Raw genomic sequence first — 26,526 nt, forward strand, 5'->3', positions numbered from 1 at the left:
ATAAATTCTTTGGAATGCTCATTAGCACACTTTAATATTTTTTTTATATTTTTTCCAATCTATTGTATTGTTCTACAATGAAAATCATGTGATGTTATTTGATTTAAATTTTGAATACCTTAATGCAAATGAAATTTCCAGCCCTATTTCAATATATTTTTAGCTATTTTTACCAATGCAGCCCCCAAAGTGGCACCGAGATACCTTATTTAGAAAAACTGGTTCACAGGCATATAGCTGTCAATAAATCTTTAATTTTAAATTGCTTGGTAATAATTTGTGGTTTTTTAAGTTGCTGTAAGTCCTATTATTAGGCCAATGAAGGACGCAGAATATCCTTCGATAAATATGAATAGTTTAGTTTCTTTTTCGGATGATTTCTTCTGCGATTAAAATTTTCAGATAACATTTAACAAATACTATTCAAAAAATACAAAAAACCAAAGATTTTACAAAGCATTATAACCTGTTGAATTAACATTCTTGTATATTTTGTAGATTTAATTTGAGCCTAATTCTTGTTGAGATTTTCTAATGTTTCCAACGATAGATAATGTCAACAATAATTTTTTAAAGGAACATAGAAGTTAGCTATTTTCAGCCTTTTAAAAATTTTTGAATACGGGTCGAGTACGGATGGTTAATTCATAATATATTATATGAGATATTTAAAGGTTCTTATAAGACGATGCATCGCAGTACAATTTTTTCTGCCAATTTTTTTAAAATTAACAATTCAACTTGTTCTAGTGTTCGAGTAGTTCTTACAAGCTAACCACCCTTTGTAAGAAACTTCTAAGAATTCATAGTCGCCAGGGAATCTATTTACTATTTAGAGGCGAATCACCGCTTCATTCGGAGCCGAACATGAGCAGTCATATACAGGAGACTGAAGTTGGTAAACTAAAAAGTTTCACCTTATTATAACGTAGCATCAATTTGAACATTTTCAAAAATCTAGAAAATGGAACAGTTCCTGGACCATTTTGCACAGCTTTAGCTGATGCTTGTGTGTGTGCTTCAAGATCAACTGCTGATGCTACTATTGTTGACCATGAATCTATTAACAAAGTCCATTGCCAATTCGATTCAAATTTCATCAAAAAATTGACCTACATATTTTAATCTGATCAAAAGCTACCTGTAATTCTGTTCATACAGCTCACTGGACGGCACAATTGTCTCGAAGTCTCCTATCTTGCGATACCACCTTATTTTGGGGACAGGGGCTGCGTTGGCAGAGCAGTTGAGGGAAGTCGTCTGGCCACGTTTGAGAACCACTTGATTCGGTAGGTAGGGTTTGATGAAACTGGGCGCATACGTCCGAGCTAAAAGAAGTAATCAGAACAATAAGCCAATATGAGCTTCAAGGTTCACATTGTAGAACCGATTAATTTTCATCAAGTTCTACCAATCAGCTTTTTAGGCATTTTTTCGCAGTCTTTAAGGATCTTAAATATTGATTGGTTTTCTGTAGGTCAAGCAGTTTTTTGTAGTTTCCTCTTATGGTACTTAGTAGCCAATTTTAGTTCATTTTTCGACAAAGCTTCCTTTGAACAATTTTATTATCACATCACACTTATTATTAACCAATGTTCACCTGAGTTCGTTCTCCTGTATTAGATAACTTTCTGTGATGAAAAACCAAAAATGGCTTTCTGCTAGGTATATCATTGTTCGTCATATTGAACTGGACACAAGTGTCCTTAAATTAGGAACAAACAGCTGATTATTCTCATGATGAGTGTTCTGTTGTAATGAATATATCTTGGGTTTAATAAAGAAGCAGTGATGATACTTACTCCTTGCGTATATTCTGACTTCGGTGGAGAGAGCAGTGCCGGCTCCATTGGTGACCTGAAGACTGTACCCACCAGAGGCACCATCTGTCACCTTCCGGATCTCTATGGACCCTAGAGCACACATGTTAAACATCACTTTCAAGATTACACATCACAACAATCGACCAATTTCTAACAGACACTGTCTCTAACATTGCACATGAACTTATTTGCCAAAAATTAGGCTAAACTTAATTTGCCATGTGTTTCTCGGAAGGATTCTTTGTCAAGTACCTCTAAAAATATCGTCAAACTACTAAACGCGAGAGCAATGAAATATTTTTTGTTATTGTAAAATTATCGTCAAATTGGATCTATTCTGTTTCGTCCCCCAGTTTCCCGGGCATATAACTTTTACGTCCCCAGGCGCACATGCTTTACTTTTACAGAGTAACCTGCTATACAAGAACACCTTATTTGTAAGCGGAGGTTAGAAAAACATGGGGGGGTGGGCATAGAATAGATACTGCAAATTATCACATACGTTCTGATCTACGATATGTAAACTATGATGCGGCGAACTTTCAACGACTGCGGAAAATCTGCAGAATTGGCATATATGTAACGATATATAGATTACACGAGATTATGATGAGCTATGAATAATAGACCGAGTGACATAAACGTGATCAAAAGACTTAGCTAAACTCCATTACCCAACTTTAAACATCTTGCAACAAGCAATTAGTTTTGATTTCATTCAGAAAGGAAAACAAACTAACATTATGTGGAAATTTAAAGACCAAGGTGCTCAATTCACCGTAAAATTTCACATGTTTCTGCTGTATTTATTTCATGTATTAAATGTAAAATTTATGCAATGAAACGAAAAAAGGCGCAGACTTGAATATGTCAATCTTTGACTCAAGAACATAACGGTCATCCGCTTGTGCTGTTGACATTTCGGACATCAGATTTTAATGGAATATTGGATGCAACCATCAAATATATGACAACATAGACCCCAAGTACAACAAGCAGCAGCCATTTTAGCACCGAGGTCGAAATTTCAATTATTTGATTTTGAATGAGACGACAAACTGACGCAGTTACACAACGCATGATCGAGCCATCAATCACAAAGAGCAATAAAAGACTGACTAGCAATACTAGACAATACAGACAGACATAAAGAGATACATAAATTGAAACCTTCAAGTACATAACACACACACATCAGTAACAGGAGTTTATTGCTTGGAACCTGTGCTGTAATGACAAGTGTCTTTCTGGCACAGTGGCTGCTTTTACAATCAATTAATTCCGCTTGGAGAGAGCCGTGTTATGAAGGGACATTATTGGAGCCTGTTCACGTGCAGTCGCATGTTTGAAATTGAGAGGACTGTTGCTATGTCCCACGCAGAAGGCCAATAATGCCGCAGACGTACTATAGTGACCGACCATCAATCAAAGATGTTTGAACATTATGTTTAGATACCAATTGGCCGACACAAAATGAAACAGTTGGATCATGTTTGTATTTGAGAAAATTAAGGCGACCTACGAATGAAAACTGCGGAATATAAATACATATAGTTGTTCACAAAATTGGTGGGTTAGAATTATTACAATTTAAGTATTGTATCCATTTTTACTCGATAGTCGGATTAAATAGCGTCTAGAATTTAATTGATACTCAATCAACAGTAAATTCCCGATTTTCAAAATCTCAGCGTTTTTCAAGAGTAAATTTGTTTACACTGTTCAGCAGATTCGGCTGGGCAACTTGTAGGTCAAATGAAAGGATTGTGTATTGTTTTGATTTCCTCTTAATCAATGACATAAATCACCTACATTATTAATGGCAGCGTAATTGGATACCAAGTTTACTACAATCGATGACATATGATGCCTCCATCAAATATCAGACAACAGTCCAAGGACTTTGTTCAATGTTAAAAAGGTCGAATAAGGTATGGGATATGGAACAATGAATAAACAATGAAATTAAGTATCTTCAAATATGAGTGATCCATTGATTTCATTTCTAAATCTGTCAACCAAAACAATTACGCTGTCGAATGATTTTTGAATTTGGAAACGGGAACAAAAAGAATCAAATTACAATAAGAAATTAATCCAGTCAATCAAAATTGAAACTCTTTCAGGTTCTTGTTTCAAAACGGTCTCCTAAGACTCGTATAAAAGTTGCGGTGGACTAAAAGATTTATTCTCAAAAGAAATAAGACGAAATGCTATCAAAAACGCGCAAAAAGAAGTAAATTTTGCGGTGCAATTTTTCAGTAAGCTAATGTTAGGACTCAAATGATTGTGTCATATGTAAAATTGTTACACACAAGGAACTAAAAAAATTCAAGAACAAAAGGCAGGCAACGAAGCACTTTCACAACAAGACGACTCACTATCACTGCGCGTGGCACAGTATGTTACCACATAAGTCTCAAGTTTGTCAAAAACTTCTTTTTATTTGAGTTGAAAAAGTTTTCGACTGTCATTTTTTCGAAACTCAAATTTTTTTCTGTAGCAACCTCAAGAATGCCTTTTTATTTGGCAAATTTGAATATTTCAGAAACCTCAAGTAAAATATTTTTATTAGATGAAAACCAATTAAGTTCTGAATTAATTTACAATGAAAAAATGATTTTCACTGATACTTTTAGATTAAAAAAAAAGCAACAATTGAAAATTTTGCGTTGAATGTTATGTGAAGTTCCCTTTTGTGCAATTTGTTAATTTCGAGTTAATTTTAAATCTTTTAACCTATATTAGCAAAATAACCAAGAAGAGATTTTCATTTCCAGGTTGACGTTACGAATGGAAAAAGTAGTTTCTTATTTTTTTCAAGATGAATAAATGACAATTTTCGGTGTATCATTTAACTCAAGCTGTTGCATTCTGGTGTATGATAATTTCATGTGTCAATGATTTTTAGGAGAATTGGAGATATGTTCAACTCAAAAGTCAAGCAGGCACGAAATAAGAAGAAAAGAGCAGTGTAAAAAACATAACTTTTTCATCGTCTTTTTCTAAACTTATTTTTTCTGAAGTTCTTTCAAAATTTGCATTACTGAATTGAACCAACACTGCGCTGTCAAATGAAACCCTTAATAATGAAGCACAAAGTTCTGATTTTTTTTGCAGCAATAAAGAAAAACGTTTCTGCGCTTCACTAAAAAATGTTTCATTTTTTTTGTTTAAATTAACTACATTGAGAAGATTCTTGGTCAAATTCCATTAAGTCGGATTTAAGTCTAACTAAAAAACCAATTGATACGAGCCAGGCACCAAACAAAATTTATGTGTAAGGCAAAAGAAACTCGTTTCTTATTCGTTCTTTCAAAAATTGTGGGAAAATTGTAGGAACAAACTTCCTTCCTTTCTTATTATGTATCTTATTTACTTCTTTGTCCCAATGTGGAAAAAGAGTTTTCTACGGAAAAAACTACACGGCAACCAGTTAACAAAAGATTACTCTACATAATTCTAACATCAAATCAAAAAATATCTGCTACTCACTGGAATTTTTATTGGAACCATAGTTAACTAAACTTTGAAAAATTCAGCATATTTTTGAAAGTTTTTCGAAAAATAAGGTGATTGTTTTTTCAATATCATAATCGGGCAAGATGTGAACGATTCTTTCTAAGACCACAAAATAGGGTGCCAGTACTTTATTGAAAATTAACAAAATTATAGCAAACAATATCATTTCAGAACATCACCTTTCATTGTTAAGGATGCCTAAAAGCTCAATGATCAGCTGAAAACTAGCAATATTTGATTGCAATTTCATCCTATTTTGTTGGCTGCTTAATAGGCAGTCAGCAAAGAAAAATTGTTTCATCCATGTGAAAAAACTAGTGGAGAAAAGAACAAACAAAATCTAAAATTAGTCAAATCATTCAATGCAGTTAACAATCTGCTACAGTTCCCATTCATAAAATGAAACACTCGACTTTGGGAACGGATTTCAGCAAATTTAGGAACACAACTTTCTTAGTTGGCTGAAAATAAATCTTTCCAGAATTATTAGATTTTCAGCAAAGAAAATTGATTGAAACAATTTGCTTTTCTATACAAATTTTACATAACTCTCTACCAGAATCGCAAAGTGGAATGAGACTATAGAGCAACCAATCAATTAAAACCATTGTGATGTTTACATAAAAGGGAAATCTAGTGAATTTTGCAAAAAATGTTGACATAAATTGGACCTTTTCAAGTTTCATGTTGCAATAAAAGTAACAATTTACTAAAAATGTCCATCTAAAGAAAAAATATTAGATTCATTCGTAAATATAAATTATGAAATCCAGAAATTGATCCGTAAAAACTACTCAAAACAAAGAGAAAACAACATCTCTACATTTTAATTTAAATTTCTTACCTCAAACGCTAATAATGGGGTAGTTATTTCGATGAAGGAATTTCTATGAAGAAAACACAAAATTGGCTTCGGTTTCTGTTTATATGACCCTACAACCTCGGTGGTTTTGTAGAAAGATCCAAGTTATCTAAATTAGACAGGCTTTAATTCATAAAACAGCTACACTATTATACGCATTAAAAAGACATCGACTACAAATAAGTAAAAAAACTGAAGAAACGATATTTCTATTAAAGCTCTTTTTGTATCAAGCTTCAAAAACCAATTCAAGAACAAAAAAGGTTTGAATTGTTATAATTGCAGGACAGTTTAATATTAGTTCTCGTACCAAAATGCTTACGTTTTACAAGCAAGTGAAAAGTGATTCTTAAAAAAATTTTGCAATTAGTTTCAGGTGTTGAGGTTTCAAAAACAATTATTTTTCACAATATCTTATGAAAAAATATGATTAGCTAAAAAAAACTTTTAATCAGATTGTTGGCGTCAGGCGCTCTCATTTCAATTTCTAGAAGCAGAAAAAAGGATTGACTTTGATAAACCCCGTGCTTAAGTGTGTATTTTTTACTCTTTGCATATGTTTCGAGATTTTTTGCACATAATAAAAACTTCAAATATTTTGTTAAAAAACTTATTTTTTTTGGTATAATTTAACATGAATATTGTAAACATTCTAGCTTTCTGGTTTTTGTCACAATTTGCACAAAAAAATTGAACTATTTTGGTATCTCTTTAAGATAGATGAGCTCCAGCATGAGCATGGATTTAAAAAATCATCCATCGATTAGCTTTAAAATTAATTATTGAACATTTTTCGAAGAAGCAGAGAAAAAAATTCCAATAAAAGCATTTTTCTATATTTCGGAAAGACAGAAACCATAGTTTTAAAAGTTTTAAAAAAAATAAAATATCTTTAGAATAACCTAATTCGGAGAATTCTTTGAATTTTTCAATTTCTGTTTATTCTAAAGAAGATAAAACAATAATTGAAAACTGCATTTTATCATTCGGTTTAGAATTTTCGTTTTAAGAAAAAGCGTAAGAGCAAAAGAATATTTTGATTTGCGTAGTTGTATGGTTTTTCTGGTGGGCTCATCCACTCAAACAAATAACTTAAATATATATATATATATATATATATATATATAAATATATATATATATATATAAATGTAGTTGTAATCTTTTAAATAAATGTAACCCAGGTCGAGGTGCCATCCGGAAATGACCTCTGATCAGGTCCAAGTTCAACGCCCACGGAGTATTCCCAGACCAAAATTACAAGGTCTGGGATTTGGTTTGAGCGCACGATAGTATGACCAGGGGTCACTTCGGTCTGGGGATGGTCTGATAAGAGGTCAGTTCGGAATGGTAATGGTCCGATCTGAGGTTATTTCCGGATGGGGATGGTGCGATCAGAGCAGACTCCAAGCGCGCTCCGTGCGAACACGGAATGGTCTGATCAGAGGTCACTTCCGGATGGCATCTCAACCTGGGAAAACTTTCACATTTATTCTGCATATACACAGGGCAACTTTGCCGTTAATTTTAATCTGCGTAAAAGAACTACGAAGTAATGTGACATTATAGCATGCATTTGGGATATCATCCATTAATAAACACTTCTACTCGTCCACACTTTTACAGGTTGATATTCAGCATTTCGGTTTGTGCACAAGAAGTGATGAATTACATGTAATACTTGCCTGGTTCCAAATACGAATATGCTGCACAGAAACAAAACAGGTCAGTTAGTTAACATAACACAATTAGTTAGTTGGTTAAACAGAATGCCTAGTGAAACGAATCTTGATACACTTTGTTGATTAAAAAGGCAAGATCTCAATATTTTTTCATTAAAATATCTTACCAGGATCTTATTGTTAAAAAGTATTTTCTCCATTAATCTTGAGGAGCTTTTGAGATGATGGATTACTTCTTGGAAATATTGAAAAGAACTAACAATAGATTACGCATTAAAGCATTTCTCCACCAAGAATCTATTGGAGATCGCCTTGTAATAAACGATTCAGATCTTTGAAGATGATTCGAATGATTTCGATTTTTGCTATCAGTTTCAAAATTTAGAAAGAACATTGCAAGAAAAATGTTGAAGAGTTATGCAATCCCTTGCAAGATTGCTTGCAAGAATTTTGCAAGGCTAGAAATTCTGCAATACCTAGAGCTGTAGCAAAATGTGTCATTTTCGTTTCACTGGTAACGTATAATCATCTTGATTAGTTAAAACAGAATTAACGCATGTTATGAGGTCAGTTGCGAACAAAGGTTGCTTTGAACATATTATGCAACAGAAATTGAGAACGTTCAAACGTTACCCGTGGCTAATCTGCCCGATCCTTTCCAACACAAATACCAGCAACTTATTCACACTTCAAACTCATATTGAATGTTGAAAATTCGCAATTTTAATCTCAAACTAATTTTCCTTCAAGTTTTTATTTTATGTCTCTAAGATAATTTTTCTTGATTATCTGCTCGATGAAAACTCTACCAATCAGAAGCATTTCTTCTGTATATCCACCTAGATGTGTACTTCAATACAAGCAGAAATCTTACCATATGACTCGCTGAGATAAAAGCTCACAACTCGAATGAAATAAAACCTCCAATACAGACCAAAATTACTAACCTTGAAAGTTGACCGAAAAATGACCCAAAGAATGGATCATTAAAGAGGTAGAAATTTTCAAACTCTGGTTAGTTTTTGGGTTAAATATCCGCTAGAAGCAAATTTTCTGTCAAAACTCAAATTTTTTATGACGGTTACGTTGCAAACACGCTTCCGTGAAATTCATATATGTTTTGCTTTATGTTAAATTAATTTTTTGCTGACGATCGTGAACCCGGAACATTTCTAAAGGATGTTATACTCCCTCTATTTGCCCAGTGAAACCCACTCACCATTGGTGTATCTGATGTAATTGTCACTGTCTGGGTACAACTCGAGGGGGATGTGATCTTTGAACCATCTGAATTCGTTCAGAGTGTCCTTGGGCCTGACCTCTACCCTGATTGGTTGCCTCACTGTGTTCACTTGCATAGTCTTGTAGGGTCCTGTCACCATGCTGATGGAGGGAAGGCCCGTCTGTGAATCTGTAACAAAACGTCACATTGAATCATATAAGAATTAAAAAAAAAAGCTGAAACTGCATTACTGTGTAACAATTTATCTCTTGCGTATTTTTTCATCAAATGTTTGATTTTTGTAAAACTTTGGCAGTAACAAAGAAGGGCCTCTTTTATAGAGTCCCGAAAACACTCCAGACAATCTGGAGGATTTTTTGTCATATTTGTGGTAACTCCGACTAATTAAGTAAAATGCAAGAAATTCCTCATATAAATAGCCAGAAGTTGGCTTAGATCAATCTTCTGCATTTGTAAAGTTGCAATATGTGTTTGAAGCAGTTTAACGTGACTCAGGTCGAATCCCACGGAAAATTTGCTCAACATCAGGAGCCACTAATCGGTTTCCAACAAGCGCCAACAATTTTTGCTTAGTTTATTTAACAAAAACAAGTTTTGAGTGCAAGAGAGACATAAATTTCTAAGCGATTGCACAACTTTGCGAACAAAATAAAGGTTCTTGAGTCTTTGATGTACGCATAATCATAATCAATTAGATCAAGAAAAAATGGAATACAATAAGAAAATGTAATCAAATTAAAAATAAAATTACAAAGATGTAAACGTGTGCAATGTTCATATTAGCCTCATGTGATTCTGAACGGTAAACAAAATAAAAGTGAACCCTTACATTAATGTTCTCACAAAACAATTTTACAATATTTCCTTAAAAATTTTCCAGTTCAAAAAACAAAGTTTACAAATTTACAAATTACTTTTAGCGAGAAACTAACAAACTGACAAAATTTTTGTCGTGCTTAGTTCATATTACATACTTGCATCTTGTTGAGTCAAGGACATTCGCAAGGGAATAAAAATGTTTTTAACTAAGCAAAAGAATTAATTCCTCGAAAGTTAGAGAATAACAAAATGATAATTTTGTGTAGAGTTTACACATTTACAGCAGAGATATGATTATTACATCAAGATGGTGATTTGATTTTGGTGATGAAAAAGGACTCAAGGATCATCTGTATAAACACCCATATCAGTTCAAAAAGGTCAACACACAAAACTAATCTTAGTACCAAGATTTATAGAAGAAGTCGCAAGATTCACACAATATGATTACCTTCTGCAAAGTTTCTGGAGATCAGTCGCACGGGATACCATATATAGCATGCAGTTGCACTTTTCTAAGAATTGATTCAGAATTATGGTGGTAGCATAATCATTCATTCAATACATGGTGGGAAGATTTAAATTCAAATAATCTAACTCGAATCAGTTTAATCGTCAGTTTAATTCGGGTATTGATTCAAAGCACCATTTCTTAAAGGTTCATTTATATCAGTTGGGGGACTTGAATTAATTTGCTTCTGACTGATTAAACGGGTAAGTTAAACTTTCTAATTCTAACAAAGTTTAAGACTACAGTTTGAATCGAACTTCCAACACATCTAGTTTCATTTTTGTAATATTTAACAATTTTTTTGGCGATTGGGCAACGTTTATTGCTTTATTGCTAAGCTCGTTTTGCAATTTAAGCTTAAACGATCTGCATTTCATTTAATTTTTCTGAAACTCATTTATCTTTTGCTTGACTTTTTTACATCGTATTGTCTTAATTCATGGAGATTCTGACTTTAATTTTTGTAAAAGTTCACAGTTTTTGTCTGTCAACTTGAACAAAGATAATCTAATGTGAGATGTTCCATCAATTAACTTGACTGCTTAATTAATGCTAGTACCATCATAGATTGGAATAAAACAGAAAAAATCTGAAACTTTTAAATGGTTCTCATGTGAAAATAATACATTAAAAGAATTTGAAGAAAAATTAATCCAATTAAAAATATATTCGAAATAGAGCAAAAACAAAAGAACTAAAATTATATTCTTCTCATGAAGGGCACTTTTTAAGAGAGCCCGCTGTTGAATCAGTTTCAAACTTGAGGATATCCGTTCACTATTCAGACTTGGCTCGTTTTTGTCGACATAAGTCACCTAGTCCAATTGACTGTGTCCATTTATTACCAGCTAAACAACTTAGCAATTGTTGTCTTATCAATTTGATGCATGCTATCACCGATTGACATTGAGTCTATTTTTTGAAAAACCAATTGTTAATTGTTGCAAATAATTTTTGCCACAGACAAAAATAATGCGTAAGTGCAAGCTCCATGAAATATTACAGAAAATTTCTCTCATGAATGACGGCGTGTTTGTAATTTCTATCAAGTAATATATTAGCAAACACCTTTTTTATTGAAACCATATTGACTGAAAGTTGCGACAGAAAAACACAAAAGCAATTATTTTAACACCGGTATAACATAACTGCCTGTGTTCTGCAAAAATAGTATATTAATAGCAATTTTTATCTGTATTTAGGCATTCCTACATTTGATAGTCTTAATTTTATACGCAGTGAATTAAAATAGCGAATTAAAATGAGCGAAAAAAAAATATTTCAATGCTTTGAAATCTAATCGCTCTTGCTCTAAGCGCACAGAAGTAGTTGAACCGAATCATATTCACTTGGTTTTGCAAGAAATATGCAAGTAAATATTATTCCTTTTTCGCGGTGTGAACTAACAACGATATCAAATCTGAAGTAATTGTGAAAAATCTTGAAAGCATCAAAATGCAGGAGCTTGGTGAAATTCAAAGAAAGATATAATTCAATTTTACCAAACACAAGACCTTTGGATGAAAAAGTGAGAGAGAACACTTAACCATCTTTTGTGTGGGCAAAATCGCTAAAACACCCAAAGAGGAAAGGGAGCTATAAGAGGTCTGAAAAGGGGGCACAGACCATAAGGGGTCTAAAGACCATATAGTGTTCATGAAGTTTTCATTTCACCGAAAAGGTCTCAAGGGTCTTGGTTGACATGATTTCTTTTCTGTTCACTCTCTTCTGCCTCTTCACAGAAGATGCGTCACAATTTGAGCGTGAATATATTATTACCAGGGAAGACATAGAAGTATAAATGAAGTAGAAAGGGAAAACACGAGGGTAGATAAGTCCATTAAAATTGCCCAAAGGGCTAAACTTGTCAGTTAGCCGGGAAGACTTTTTGTAAGTCTGTGTCTGGTCAAGACATATAAAGGACAGTTGTACAATCTTCTTAGCGGCGGCTTGAAACTGCTTCAATTGAGCAACAAATCTTTATTCGACAGGTACAAATGGAAAACGCAATTTATCCCTTTTACAAAAACATTTGGAATTAATGTCACACTCTCTTCGTCCGTTCCTCTCCAACAAATGCTACACAGTGAACAGGAAGATTCAGAAACTCTTCCAAGTATATGTTCAAGACTTTTCATTTTCAAACTGAGAAAGAACAAGAAACGAAGAAACATATGGAAGAGTTGATTCCAAAAATGACACGAAGACTAGTGAATGACCTGAACAAAGTTGCAGGAAAAACAACACATAAAGGGGAGAAAGAGAGCAAAAAAAAACAAATGAAATCTGAAGTCCCAGAAATAACCTAAAATAAGTTAAAATATTAGGAAAAGTTAAGACTAAAAACATGTAATGGAGTAGATGTAGTGTGGTGACAAGGCTGCACAAATAAATGAAAAACTAAAACCAAAATGGGCATTTACAATCATTCAAATTGACCTTTTCATCTTCATAACTGCTTATTTACCTTCTCTAAAACTTCCCTTTCACCTTGCGTAAAACAACCCTAGATCAATTTTTAAAAAGTACAAATTAGTGAAAATTAAGACACGGTTGTTAAAGCCGTCAAGAAGATACTAAACTCCGAGGCAAAGTCGAGTTGTTGAAAAACTCCACGAGGACAATAACAACCGTTTCATACAATTTTGAATCAACTATCTCTTCATAACAGTTGCATAACTTACACCACACTGCAGTTGACTAGACAATCGTCACTCCTCATATACCCTTTTTTAAACGTCATTCCTCATATAACGACAATGGCGTGAAAAGAGCGGTGGAAAAGATATTATGTAGTACTACTTTTTATGTAGTGCTACTATTTTCGCACAACACTTCATACTATAGTATTCATCGGGCACTAACAAGGAAGTTATGTAACGGTGCCAAGTATCAGTGACGGCGTTAGGACAATTTTTCCAATTACAATTTACCCAATGCCATTATACCCAATCTCCTTATAACCAATAGAGAGGCCCGCGGGGGCTGATATGAAATTAATGCAACCGAACATGGTATTAAATCATCCACTCAAGTATGTTAAAGCATCCGTGTTATGACAGCTGATAATTTCTAGTCGAATTACTTAACGAAAATATCGAAAAGCATTGGGTATAATAGTTTTGGTTATAATGGCATTGGGTAAATTGTCATGTAACCATCAGTGACTTGGTCATTTCTTGTAATATTTTACAAATAATTAAAGTGTAGAATTTCCAAATTTCCAAGAGGAAATAATTTTCACGTGTTTTAAGCATCGCTGTTGTGTGGACTCTTACAGGGTTAAAATAACAGAATTCCTGGGACACAAAATCAATCAGATATTCAAAACAGATTGACGATTTTTTTAAAATTGGTGGATAACAATAACACAGTTTTTTACTCTTTAACCATGGCGTTTTGTGGATAATTTTTCCATATTCAAATGGGAATACTCCTCCTCCCTCTATCCTGCCCTAATAGCCATAAATTGGCACTAATTAGGGCTTCTTTTACGAGCTCATAGTTGGTCTGCAACTGAGAGAAAGACAATAAACACTGTTCAACTCCTGCTTAAAAGCTGCACGTGAAAAGGAGGCAGGGGCGGCCCCGCTGTGTTTTGATGGATGCGACTGGTCATAAAAGTATCACCTGTGGCGACCTCCCGGATGTCGATTAGCACGTGCTATTTCCGACTACAGAGCTCATGTACTCAATACCTAACTGTACACATTGCAGTGAATGGGTACTGTTTCTTCTTCCCCTCCTACTTACAACCTTTAATACTAATACCCCCCCCCCCCACAACCGGGTTTCACTCTTTTTAGCATGTATCGAAACACAAGAATACCTTCTTTTAACACTTTACCACACCGATATAGCTTACAAATAGTGACACAAGACCGGGGTGGATGATGAAATTGACTCTATAAGAGGAAGGCTTGGGTGAGGGATGATGAAGTTGGTTGGGTAGGGTAAGTTGAGGGGTAGAAAGGAAGTTGATCGAATGGACGTCGTACCACCATCCCGCTGATGGGGTGCAGTGTCCGCGTGAGGGCCCAAAACGAACAAAAGAGCACAGCGTGGGGTGGGTGATGTGGGAAATTACACAATGGGGACTAGGGTTTACTACATCACTAAGTTGTTTGTTCATTCCCAGGGTTGATGATGGTATGATTAGATGTCAGGGTATTGTAACTTTTATACAGGTCACACTGACTTGGTGTCATCTTCAGATTAGGAAAAATGAATTCTTGACAAACATTCGCAAAGCGAAATTAGCATATATGTGTACAACAACGCTTCGGAAGAAAAATGGGTCTTTCCCCTAACCCCACCCCCACCCCTTCCAATTACATCATAATCCTCTTGTGGTTCATTTGCTGTAGCTGGGGGGGGGGGGGGAGGGGGTGGACTATACGTTTTATAACCACTAAGAAATAATATAGGACGGGGGGGGGGGGGGGGGGGAGGGGGGCTAGAATGGGAGAGACCCGACTGAATAACCTCTTACAGATCAGCAGAGAGAAAAAATCAATAATCAACGTCGTGAAGATTATACAGGTTAGTCTTATCCTTATAAAAACAACCTTAAAACATTGTAGAACCATTTCAGAAAACACTCAATATACAACAGTGTCGGTAAAAACACACAAAGAAAACCTGCATAAAACCATAAGATTAAGATAAGGCATATAATTCATTCCGCGTGATCACTGCTAGGTAATGATAAATAAATCATAAGCGGAGTTTTATGCTAACTAGATGCAAATTGGCAGCTCTAGAAGCAATGGAATTTTAATGATGTTGGCCGCCAGCAAATTCTGCCTTTGTCTAGACAAAAAGTCACAAAAACAAAGAAGGAAAAGACTTGCAAATAGAGCAAACGCCTCGGTGGGAAAGTAAGATTTCGTTATTTTAGCCCCCTTTAGAAGGCAGTCAAATGCAAGACCGTTTCACGCTCAACTTAGAACTAAGTTAGCAATTAAAGTAAATGTATATCCCACGGCAATTAAGCCATGTTAATCAGCCAGAATTTGTTACCTGATACAAAAGTAACTTAGTAAAATTTAGTAAAAAAGAGGAAAAGTGGGCAAATTAAGATTTCGTCTCACGTCAAAATCTATAGTTGATTTGAATATTTGCATCAAGTACTTTTCTATGCACACATTAGAAAACATTCCAGTTTGTACTGATAAAACAAAAAATCGGCCTTTTTGTTAAAATGTGAGAATTTTCATATAAAACTCTCGATATCTGCGTTGCCCATCTCACTTAAAATGCATACATTAAAATTCCCATCTCATACTTTTGTATATAAATTGTCCGCAAATTGTATGCGGGGCTGGCGTTTTTCATCTGTCAATTTTTCATTTCTTGTTATCGCGTCGTCTAAAAAAAGAGAAATATCACTTTGTAGCCGATAGAGGCTAGTTTTGTTTTTCATAAAAACACTACTCAATTTATTACAGGTTGGGAAAGGCGGTTTAAAAAATGAAAGCAAAACAGGAAAAAGAAAGTTTCAGCGGCTGACTGTTGAGGAGGACATAACAATTTTAAATTGTTTCAAGATGATTATAATCGCTGGAAAAATGTCATTATTCGATATAACAATATGACCAACTATATTGTGGGAAAAACTATACACTCAAATGGTTTTTTGTTCAGTCATTTTTGGCCGATCGACAAAATCATTGCAGAGAGTCGTGAGTTGTATCGATAGACAGCCCTTCCGGCGTAGAATATGGAATTAAAAAAATTTCTTTCATTTTCGTTTTTTTACAGGGAGTAATCGAGGTTGAAAACTTTGCTAACATTCGGCCTAATTACAATGCTTTCGTTCAAACTTTCCGTAATTTCTTTCCCAATTTTCTCTAAATTTTTCAAAAAAATGTTGAAATAGTTAACGGTAGTAATGTCCGTAAAATGTTTAATCCCTAAAGACAGGGAAGGATTGCTGAAACGTACGCTCCGATTTTGTTCGGCATGAATTTATGCTAACTTTTTCAAAATTTAGACTTTGGTCGTCAAAAATGGGACCAATTATGCTTCTTCAGCACACTTTCGTTGAAATTGTTGGAAATAGACACCTACAAACTGCAAACATATTTTTTGTAATCCAAAAATTAGAGCTGGTTGCACTTGCGCTGGCTTTGAGAGCTTCTGAATTTATAATTTTAAAAAATTTTTTAGCAAAAACACTCGATAATCACACAAAATGCATTATTTAATTTATAATTTTAAAAAATTTTTTAGCAAAAACACTCGATAATCACACAAAATGCATTATTTAATTTTTATACTGTAAAACTTTGTTTACAGAAAGTAGGATTAGAAGTAGGATTAAACAGAAAGTAGGATTAGCGGACAAACTATATGGTTTCAGAGTTAAGCTCAAGGTTTTCCTGACTCTGGCCAAATGTTTTTGTAAAATTTAATGGGGTTCTTCTGATAGGAATTTAAATGCCACATTTTTTGTAGTCCAATAACGTAGTCTCCCCAATAAAAGATCCAATTGGTTTTTTAGGAGTTGTAAGAGGACATAAGCAATGGTTTCAGTTGTTATCTAATGTCTCTTATGACTTTGAATATATGTGATTCAAAAAAAAGTATGAATTGTGAAGCCTTGCCACTCTTTTCTAATTTTTCTCAACTTCTGGTGTAATCTCAGTAAAAGCAGGCAAAATCTCATTTCCTGTGATTTTTAAATTATTGTATGCAAATATTTTATGTTTATTTAGCGCTTTCTTGGTTTTGATACTACGAATTTTCAAAAACTATTTTTTTGATTTTTTATTAAAATTGCATATTTTTCTGTTCAATTTGTTTCTTTGTTGATTTACAACATTTTTATAAGATCAACTGAAGAAATCCAGTGTCGGAAGACATCACAGCGTTAACAAGGCAAGCCAATATGCTAATAATTTCTTTGATAATTTTATGCTTTTACGGGCTGAGACAGAGTTATCTCCCCTATATTAGTGAATGTTTTTACCGATGTTTCTCATTGTTTCTGATGTTGTACGAGTCCTGATGTCGTACGGTTTCTAATAATGATAAGTCTCAATGGCTTCCCCATCGCGTATATTGGAACCTATTTAACGATTTTGGTTTATAGCTGTTTCTCATAATGACTTTCAAATGACTTTTTAAAACAATTAAAGTTTTTTTCAACTGTCTCTTTTTTGCTTGTGTTTTTTTCATCACTCAACCTCGTTAATTAGAATTCTTGGCCAGATTGGATTGATCAGACTTTAGTTTTTCTGTTGATTATATGTTTTGACAGAAGGCTTCGACCATTTAAATTCAGAAGAATCTTTAGAACTTTCGATATTGTTCGGTTTTTAGATTCTTTTGTTGTCTTTTCTTTTCTACGCAGTCCTTTTACAAGGGAGACACATTAGAAATCAGATGTGGAAAGTGTGATGTTCTAGAGTTCTTGCAGAAAAATTTTATAACTATATAGTGCTTTCAAAACTGTGATGTCGTAAAGTTATGAAATTCTGGCTTTTGTCTTTAATTGTTGTTATTTTGTAGTCTTGTGACTGCGTCTCATAAAAAAACAGTCCCAGTTGACTTTCTGGGGTCTTGCAAGTTAATCCATCTCTTTTAGTTGAAAACGTCTGTCTGGTGCGACTTTGGAAAATTTTTGATTTCAAATACAATTTTGGGAGTTTTGAGCTATATTGAGTCGTTTTTCGGTCGATGTGCAGCTTAGTCTCTGTAACTAGAGGTCACAACGATATTCCAGGAAGCAATAATTTAATCTTTATAAATGTTTTAGTTCCAACAACTTGTTTCTCGGCTTTGTTACTACGACACTTCATAAAATGTTTGGGTTTTTTTTATGTTTTTACCTTTTATAAGATTGACGTTTTCTTTTTAAAATATAGCATTGATATCAGCTCCACTGGCTTTGAAAAAATGTACAATTTTTATTGTCTTAGTCACAAACTTATGTTTTTAACGGCTTCACTGCCATTTTCGCAAAAATTTGAACTTTTTTAACTTTGCCGGTATTTGTGCTCCTTTTTGTAGTCGTATGACACAAATTGAATAATGACGGGTTCAAATACTTCCCATGGAGTTGTAATTGAACATTTTCGTGATTTCATTAGTCACATAACAACTGTAAACACTTTGAAAATAACCATTTTTAAAAATAGAAACGTATTTTTGAACTTCGCCCCATTTTTCTTCCGACCTGCTACCGAGTCGCATTGAGGACAGGTCCCATTTTTCTCTAATAGAGCATAAAAGTATTGGTTTTGCTGGAATTTATCAGATGCGAATTTGTTTTCGTTACTAATCTTTTAATTATAAACATCGGGTTTTGATCATAATTAATGTTTGACATTTGATTTTAATGATTGTCTTTTCTAGAAATCCTCTTAACAACAAGTTTCGTCGGCTCTAGTTGCATTATTTTTGAAGTGGCATTATTTTATTTTATGTTAAATTATCTTATTAATAGCCGCACAGCGATAGCTGGGGCTATTATTGGCCTTCTCTTGGTTTTTTTTTTTATTTCGTCGTCATGATTTTTGTTACGACCATATGACGTCACAGCCACTTTTCGTTCATTCGTTCATGCAATTTCAACTGAATTGCATGTGTGACTTCATTTTTCGCTCTTAGTGGAGCGAGTTTTTTTGTTCATGCGCGTGATTAAATTTTTGGTCACACTTGACTTACCTCACTCTCAAAAATGACTTCCTCACTTTGAAATTGACTTTAATTTACTTTAATTCAAAGAGATAAGGTCAAATGGGTGTGTGTCAGTCTAAATGAAGGTTATTTGAGATCAGCTAATAGAGGCAGCAGTAACTTATACAGATTTATAATCAAAATATAACAGATCAGCCCTCAATGAAAAGACGATTTTTTTTGGTCTGTCTTTTTTACTGTTCTTTACTGCCGATCTACGAATCTATTGCGGCTATTTTCTGGCAATCTGCCAGCTATGTTTTAAAATTTTTTTGATTTATTAAAAACCGGGAAATTCTATAGAACATCAGGATCAAAAGATTAAACAGACGATAAAATATTACAAAAAAGAAACAAAAAACAAATAATTTCATTTTTCCTCGAAATCGGACAGGATTTTTAAAAACTTTTTTGCCTTATACGTAGCGTCTTTTGTTTTATTTGCCAGAAACGGTATCCAAATGATCAACTGTGTTTTTCCTTATGTAAAAAAAAGTTAAAGAGATAGTCCTTTCACATTTTTTCCGGAGCTTTTGAATGTTTAATTTGGAACAAAGTTTAGATGTATTCGCAATACTAAGTGATATCCCTACGAGCACACCACTTTTTTCATAATGAACACTCACTTTATTTGATAAAAATATAGTAGTGATTTTAACATAACTATGTTGAAGCCGTTCATATTTTTTCAGGTATGCTAATAAACAAAAAACTTTTTCACCTGAATTTTAATTAAAAGGTTATGCAATTTTGCCTATCGAAATTCCGAAATTCAAAGAAACAACATGAATATAGCAAGATTGATTGGCAATCGAAATAACACTTAGGTTTTCCAATTCCTTCAACATAAGCTTCGCTGTTTATGATGTGTCGAACTAATAAATTCGGAGCAAACGTTTCTTTCTCGAAACAACGACTTTGTTGTACGATATCCGTTCACAAATTAAAAACTGGTGACGATAATACTACCATCACAATCATCATCATCATTATTATTATTATTATTCAGTTTGTATTGATAAGTCTAGCCTTACTGTTTTTCATATTTATACATTTGAGAAAACAAAACATAACCACCATCCTCATATCCGCAGTCGGTATCATTTAGTGAAGACGCTTATGTCCTTTGAAGCGTATGGACAAATAATCGCAAAAGAGAGAGACAACAAACAGGAGCGAACAATAATCAGGAGCACTTTTGAATAATTGAGGAATGAATGAAGAGACGGAAAAACTGATAATACATGGAGAGACAGCGGGCTCGTCTCCATCACCGGGAGAGAAATCCAAGGAAGTAAGAATTTTGAGGAGAAGCAAAAAGAACAAAATCACCTTAATCCGTATACTATAAGAATTTCTATCCTTCACAAAACCAGATGTCTTGGTTGGAACAAAAACAAACAAACGTTTAATTGGACGGACAAATTGCTCTTTTAACTGACTGAACTTCAATTTAACAACTTTAATAAACCTGACATGTACAGGAAGGTATATCGTCTGGTTTGAGCTTGTCACTTTTAAATGTTTTTTTGGCCACAGTGTGTTGTCAGTACACCGAAAAAAAATTAAAGCAGAGAACACAAGTCAAACTCAGGATTTTTTTATTCATCCTTGAAACAATTTTTACCAGCTTAAGTTTTTACATGGACAGAGATTTGCACCATTAAACGTGGACCCCTTTGGTGTCACTTGAAAAAAAATCAACATTAAGCACAAGAAGATTGAGAATTAGTATAGTTCGAAATTCCCGAAAAGTTTATTTTTTACATTTTAGATGCAAAACTGCAACACTTTTAGATAATCATACTTTTGCATTTCAGTTTTCTGCACAAATACTTTTGGTTCTAACTTTGTACGCAGGCATATATCATAACAAAAGTTTGAATGGTTAATTAATTTTTTAATTCAGTTCAAACGGAGGAAACGCCAATAATTGATGCTCATTTTACTGTTAGATAATGAAAAGTAATGTGATAATTGAAATATGACCAATCATTTCCACTCAGTTTGCTCACATGATAGTATCTGTCATTAACAAATGATCAACATCAAAAGCAGAGCGCATGCACCTGTATCATAAGAGTGAAAACTGAAGGTAGTTCACATAACAATTCTTATCCTCGGGGCTTGAACAAATATGAGAGAAAGCAAGCACAGATCTCAAATGGCAATTGTGATTAAATTTAAGAGCGTTGAAGACTCTTCGAGTTTCTTGCTTTATATCTGCATGAATTGATATTCATCATCTATAAAAATATAGATTCATACTTTAGATGTCTGTGTTTCATTGTAGAATACAAATACCGTTCATTGTTTTAAATTGCTATTCATAACTCAAATTGTAATCATGATTAAATACGTAAATAAACCATGGTCTAACCAGATTAATTTGAGACTACCCACTTTTGAAGATAAGCAAAGTTAATTTAGTCTGAAAAGTACGGCCGTATTGGACATGCTTGCAGGAATTCTCCCTACCCGCAGCCAAATTATAGAGGGATAGTATTAATTTAGTTGCAAATTTGAAAACGTTAATAATCAAAACCTTTATTGAAAACTTAAACAGATAAAATAATTTTTTCAATTAACTTAACCTCATGGAAGTAACTAACCATTAGTTTTTAATTCATAAACAGAGGTGGCAGATTGTCAAAAAATAGCTGCATCAGCTTCGCAGACCTGTAGTCTCAAAAAGACAATAGAAACGAAACCCAAAAACGAAAATATCAGTCTTTTTAAAATCTTCTGATGTTATATTTCTATTATGAAGAAAATGAAAAACTTATGTGTTGTTACTATTAAGTTACTAAATTAGAGTAACGCACTATCAATTGACATTATCTCGTTGAATTACAGTTTTGAAAGGGAGGAATAGCACTTTTGATATTGAGGTGAGTCACATGTGACCAAAAACTTAATTACGCCAATGATTAAAAAATTCTCAACTGAGGGTAAAAAGTCATGCGCGCAACTCAATCGAAAACGAATAAATGAATGAACACAAAGCAGATTTGAAGTGGGTGTCGTAACAAAAATCAAGACGATGAAACAAAAAAACCAAGGGCAGGTCTATAATAACTCTCAAGAGAAGAAACCAAGAGAAGGCCTATTGAAAACGTCGACCAACTACTGCTATCTCAGCTATTAAACAACTAACACTCAATTTTTATTCTGAAAATCGGTGTGGCAAACTCCTTGACCAAGAATTGACGTAATACGTATAGATGTGTTATTTGCAGGAATATTATCTATAAATCGTAAACTAAATCAATAATCTTTTTCTGTCCAGAAAAATTATCTATTCAAAACGTCAAAAATCAACAGTAACAGCAATCGTCACTTCTTCAAAAAACCGAATGTCTTTTACAAAAAGAAACTCATTTTCAATTTTGCCATAGAAAAAGCTATATAATATTTATTGTGGATGAGACACTTTGCATTTCTGATGTTCAGTAAGAAGGAGGGAACTTTTCAGCAATCTCCTGCACCATTTGCAAAAAAAAATTCTTGAAGTTTGATAGAGCGATCAATTGACTAACCAGTCACTGAAGAGATAAATTACCAGCGAAGTTAAATGTGTTTTGAAAGCAATAGAAAGAATTAGATTCTGATATAGCATTTTGCGGCAAATAAAGTGATAAGAAGTGGAAACTTTTAGAATGTGTAATGACCGAATGGGACCAAAATTTGACTGATCACAAGATCATTGCATTTATGCTTCAAAAGATTTTGAACTTTCGTTATCTAGTTTTTTTTCTGTTATGAACCATCGGTGCACAAAATAATGAGACAAAAGCAAGAATTATGGAAAATTGAAGAAAACGACACAGAGTGGTTGTTGAGGAAGCGTAGTGCAAAACATTGAATAAACAAGGAATGATCAGTAACCGTAAGCTATAAATCCCCGAAAGGCAAGTTTCCACTAATTTCTCTGTTGAAGTTTACCGTTTGTAGTTTTTTTTCAAAAAAAGGAACTAATATATTTATTTAGTCAAGGAGATTGTGTTATGAACAAAACAAAGAATATAAAGGCGTATGTGAGTTGTTTTGGGAATCTAAAAGTAAAAAAAAATGCTTCTGTGAAATCGCGTGTTGCTACACCAAAAGTGACATAATTATTTTATACATTCAAAATTCAACAGCATAGAAACTGGTAAAGGCTAATCAACGTAGCGTAGTTTTACTGCAATCATATTTTTAAAAAAGCTGCAGGAATTACAAGGAACACAATTACAGTGATAGGTAATGTATGGTAAAGCTAACCAGCTCTGAAAATATTTTGTTTTAGGTTCTGGTCTGGAAGAAGATATGCTATTACACAATGCATATGAAGCAAGTAATTTTGAATAATGATTGCATAGGGAGATATCTCACTACAGAGCGATAGGGATTCTGCAGCTACATTTTTTGAGCGGTTTTTTATAAACAACTCATGAAATTGACTATTGGTTGCTAGATAATTGTTAGAAAACGACTTATGAGCAATTAGGGACTTCTTATAACAAAAATGTACTACCATGTCACTTATTTCGGTCATCACCATACCTAGTCTAGAGTAGTTATGGGCATGGTCATACATATGGATTTACTTTCATTTTAGCGGATTGAATCAAATTTTGTCAGCATTATTAGTCCTCCCTTTTCGTCAATCTGGTTGCGATTGATGATTAACGTCTGACATATACACTAACAAAGTTATGCCAATAGACTTTTCTCGAGTTACCGAGGAAGCATTGATCAATAACAACATTTTGAATAGAACTAACTTGTGTTAGGTAGCACATATAGCTGGCAAGTGTGTGATATGTGCTTTCCACTCGGTGCATTTACACGACACGTGATTGAGCTGCTGCTGGCTGTGTCATAGCGAATCAGCTTCACTGTAGACACACTCGGCATCTCAGGAACCCTCGTGACGTCATAGATTGTCTCGTTCCCCTTGAACCTGCAACACAAGATCATTTGTAAAAACGATTGCTGATTATTGTAATGAAAAGGAAAACTTCCTTTGTCATAAATTTGGTCCATTAAATTTTAAATAAGTGGAGAAAATTATTATACAGAAGTGAGTGCATATTGTTAGCAACCCTGAACCGCACGTGACATATTTTTCATAACAACTTACCGGGGGGGGGGGGGGGGGGGGGTAAGACAGAAAAGGTTCTAAAATTTATTTCAAAAGTGTGGTTCTTTTGATACTCTTTTGGTTTAATTGATTGATAAATCTGGTGCGAAAGTGTTTGGGCTAATTTTTCGTATGATTGAGCTGAATGAGCATAATTTTAAATGCCATCATTATTGAAAAGGACTGAAATGATAAGACAAATAAGAATCCTTAGTCTATGCCAAGCCAACAAAATATGCATGCATTCTAGAGTGACCTCCGATCAGACCATTTTTGGGGGGAAAGTACGACTCAAATTTGCGTGTCACGAAATTTTTATGGCCGCTTGATAATCTGAACAATGGTCGCACGAAAGTCTGATTAGAGGTCATTTTGGTTTTACAGGGTCTGATTAGAGGTCACTTGTGTCTGGCACCTCAACCTTGGATGTTTAAACTCTCATAGTTATAATGAAATGCTACCATTGGAACTCGTATTGCGAGGCCATGTTGGGGTTCACACCTCCGAAGCGACACACGAAGTACACCTCACTTGACCGATTCACAGTTGTGTCTTTGGGTCTTTCAAGAAATGTCAGCTCTCCATCTAAAACAAACAAACAATTAAATTGTTGTTAATTGTATCTGATAACTCAGTAATCAAACTAAGTCATTCATAAATAAGGTAATTTCTCACCGTTCGCATAATACAAAAAAAAATAAATATATCCTGTGTTTAAATCATATGGCCGAAGTCACTGATGTGAGAAAAGTGATCGCTGAGGAAATTAGTCGAATTGTTCTTGTTCTTGTCGTAATATTGTTCTTTGTAGTCATACAAGGCCCTATATAACTTGTGTGAATTTGTATCAGTCATCGCAGGATCACTCAAGAAGCTTGAGACCAGTGAGAACCGAAACGCTCAAATCGGGGTCTACAAAACTGGTGCAGTCTCTTATGAAACCACTAGATTCAATTTTTAATTGTTCCGACATATTTTCAAATTGGGGGAATATCTACGCGAGGCCAGCTTTGTTTCTTATTTTAGTAACTTACGTTAAGAAAAATTATTATGGATTCTCTACAGTTTTGCTTAAGAGCAGAGACAGAATTTCATAATTTCATTTTAAAAAACATTATTCAAAGGAAAAAAATTTTCTGGAAAAAATTTCTCAGAATTGACTGAATATCGGATACATAAGACAAAAACAACACAATACTTTATTTTTCAGAAAAAAACTGAATTTGCTAATCTTTAATCCGTTTATTGTTCCCAATATTTTCAGTAAGTTTCGAAGTCAGGTCCTATATTAGCTTCAAAACGGTTTAACAGAAATTGTGAAGTATTTTTACAACTTTGGTCCGAAAAACAAACAATATTAAATCAGGTAAATTATCCATATAATCTGAAAACTTGAAAATTTTGGTAAACTTCTGAGCAAAAACTTCATTTTTTAAATCTTGAATCTAATTTTAGGGTACCAGGATTCGAAACAAAATCAGGATACCCATGGTACACAAACAAGGGCACCCAAGCTGGGTATCTAAAAGTCCAAAAACTTGTGCTTTTGTGAAATCGCGAGTTGCTATAACAAAAGTGACAACATAATGATACATTCAATTCAAGATTAACACAATAGAAGCCGGTAATTCTTAATGAAACTCACTAAGCCTTACTGTGTTAGATTTCTCTTAAAGATGTCTGTAAGATTATAGGTAATATATAGTAGCATCCAACATAACAGTTTTTGAAACATTTTTGTTTTGGAATTTTGTCTGGAAGACAATTAGGCTACTCTGAAAAAATTAACAAAAGAACTATCAACCTTCAACTAAATAAGTTAAGTAATAAGATGGAGCGCTAATTTGATTTGAGAGAAACTTTTCTTGTTACAAATTTGCTCCAAAAAATTAAACCAGGAGAAATTTTTAGAGAATCTGAAAACCACAAATTAATTTTTGTTCTGCAGAAAAATATCCTTTAAATTTCAAACTTTCCCTCTGTTTTTAGTGTGCGCATTTTGACAGCAAAATTGCATAGGGGGTTCCTCATTGGAAAATTAATGACGGAACAGAAAACAAAAGAACTTGAGGAAAGGTTGAAAAAACACTTTTTCCCCAACTAACTTGACTCCAGTTACCTAAATTGACTTTGATCCTTCTAAAAAACAGTCAATTGAGAAAAACCGATGATAAATTGTACTTTTTCAGCACTGCTGCGTTCTTCTAAACTGATTTTCGGCTGAATTTAAAACATACTTTTTTGAGGTGGTCCGA

The 26,526-nt window shown here is 33.8% G+C and overlaps 1 protein-coding gene across 4 annotated transcripts in view; it reads right to left on the minus strand.

Moving 5' to 3' along the window:
• Positions 1-26,526, minus strand: part of LOC142339304 (receptor-type tyrosine-protein phosphatase F-like) — a 106,537-nt gene that overhangs the window by 35,585 nt on the left and 44,426 nt on the right. For 3 of the 4 annotated variants that reach the window (XM_075389244.1, XM_075389246.1, XM_075389245.1), the window contains 6 exons: positions 24,733-24,856; positions 23,913-24,091; positions 9,108-9,299; positions 7,892-7,912; positions 1,803-1,913; positions 1,142-1,328 (listed from right to left, as the gene is read on the minus strand). In XM_075389244.1, the coding sequence (XP_075245359.1) occupies positions 1,142-1,328; positions 1,803-1,913; positions 7,892-7,912; positions 9,108-9,299; positions 23,913-24,091; positions 24,733-24,856 (814 nt within the window). The remainder of the gene's footprint in view (positions 1-1,141; positions 1,329-1,802; positions 1,914-7,891; positions 7,913-9,107; positions 9,300-23,912; positions 24,092-24,732; positions 24,857-26,526) is intronic. The other variant, XM_075389247.1, reaches the window with a different exon arrangement.

This window comes from Convolutriloba macropyga, chromosome 5, assembly GCF_964194025.1.
Source record: "Convolutriloba macropyga chromosome 5, txConMacr16.3, whole genome shotgun sequence".
Lineage (NCBI taxonomy): Eukaryota > Metazoa > Xenacoelomorpha > Acoela > Convolutidae > Convolutriloba > Convolutriloba macropyga.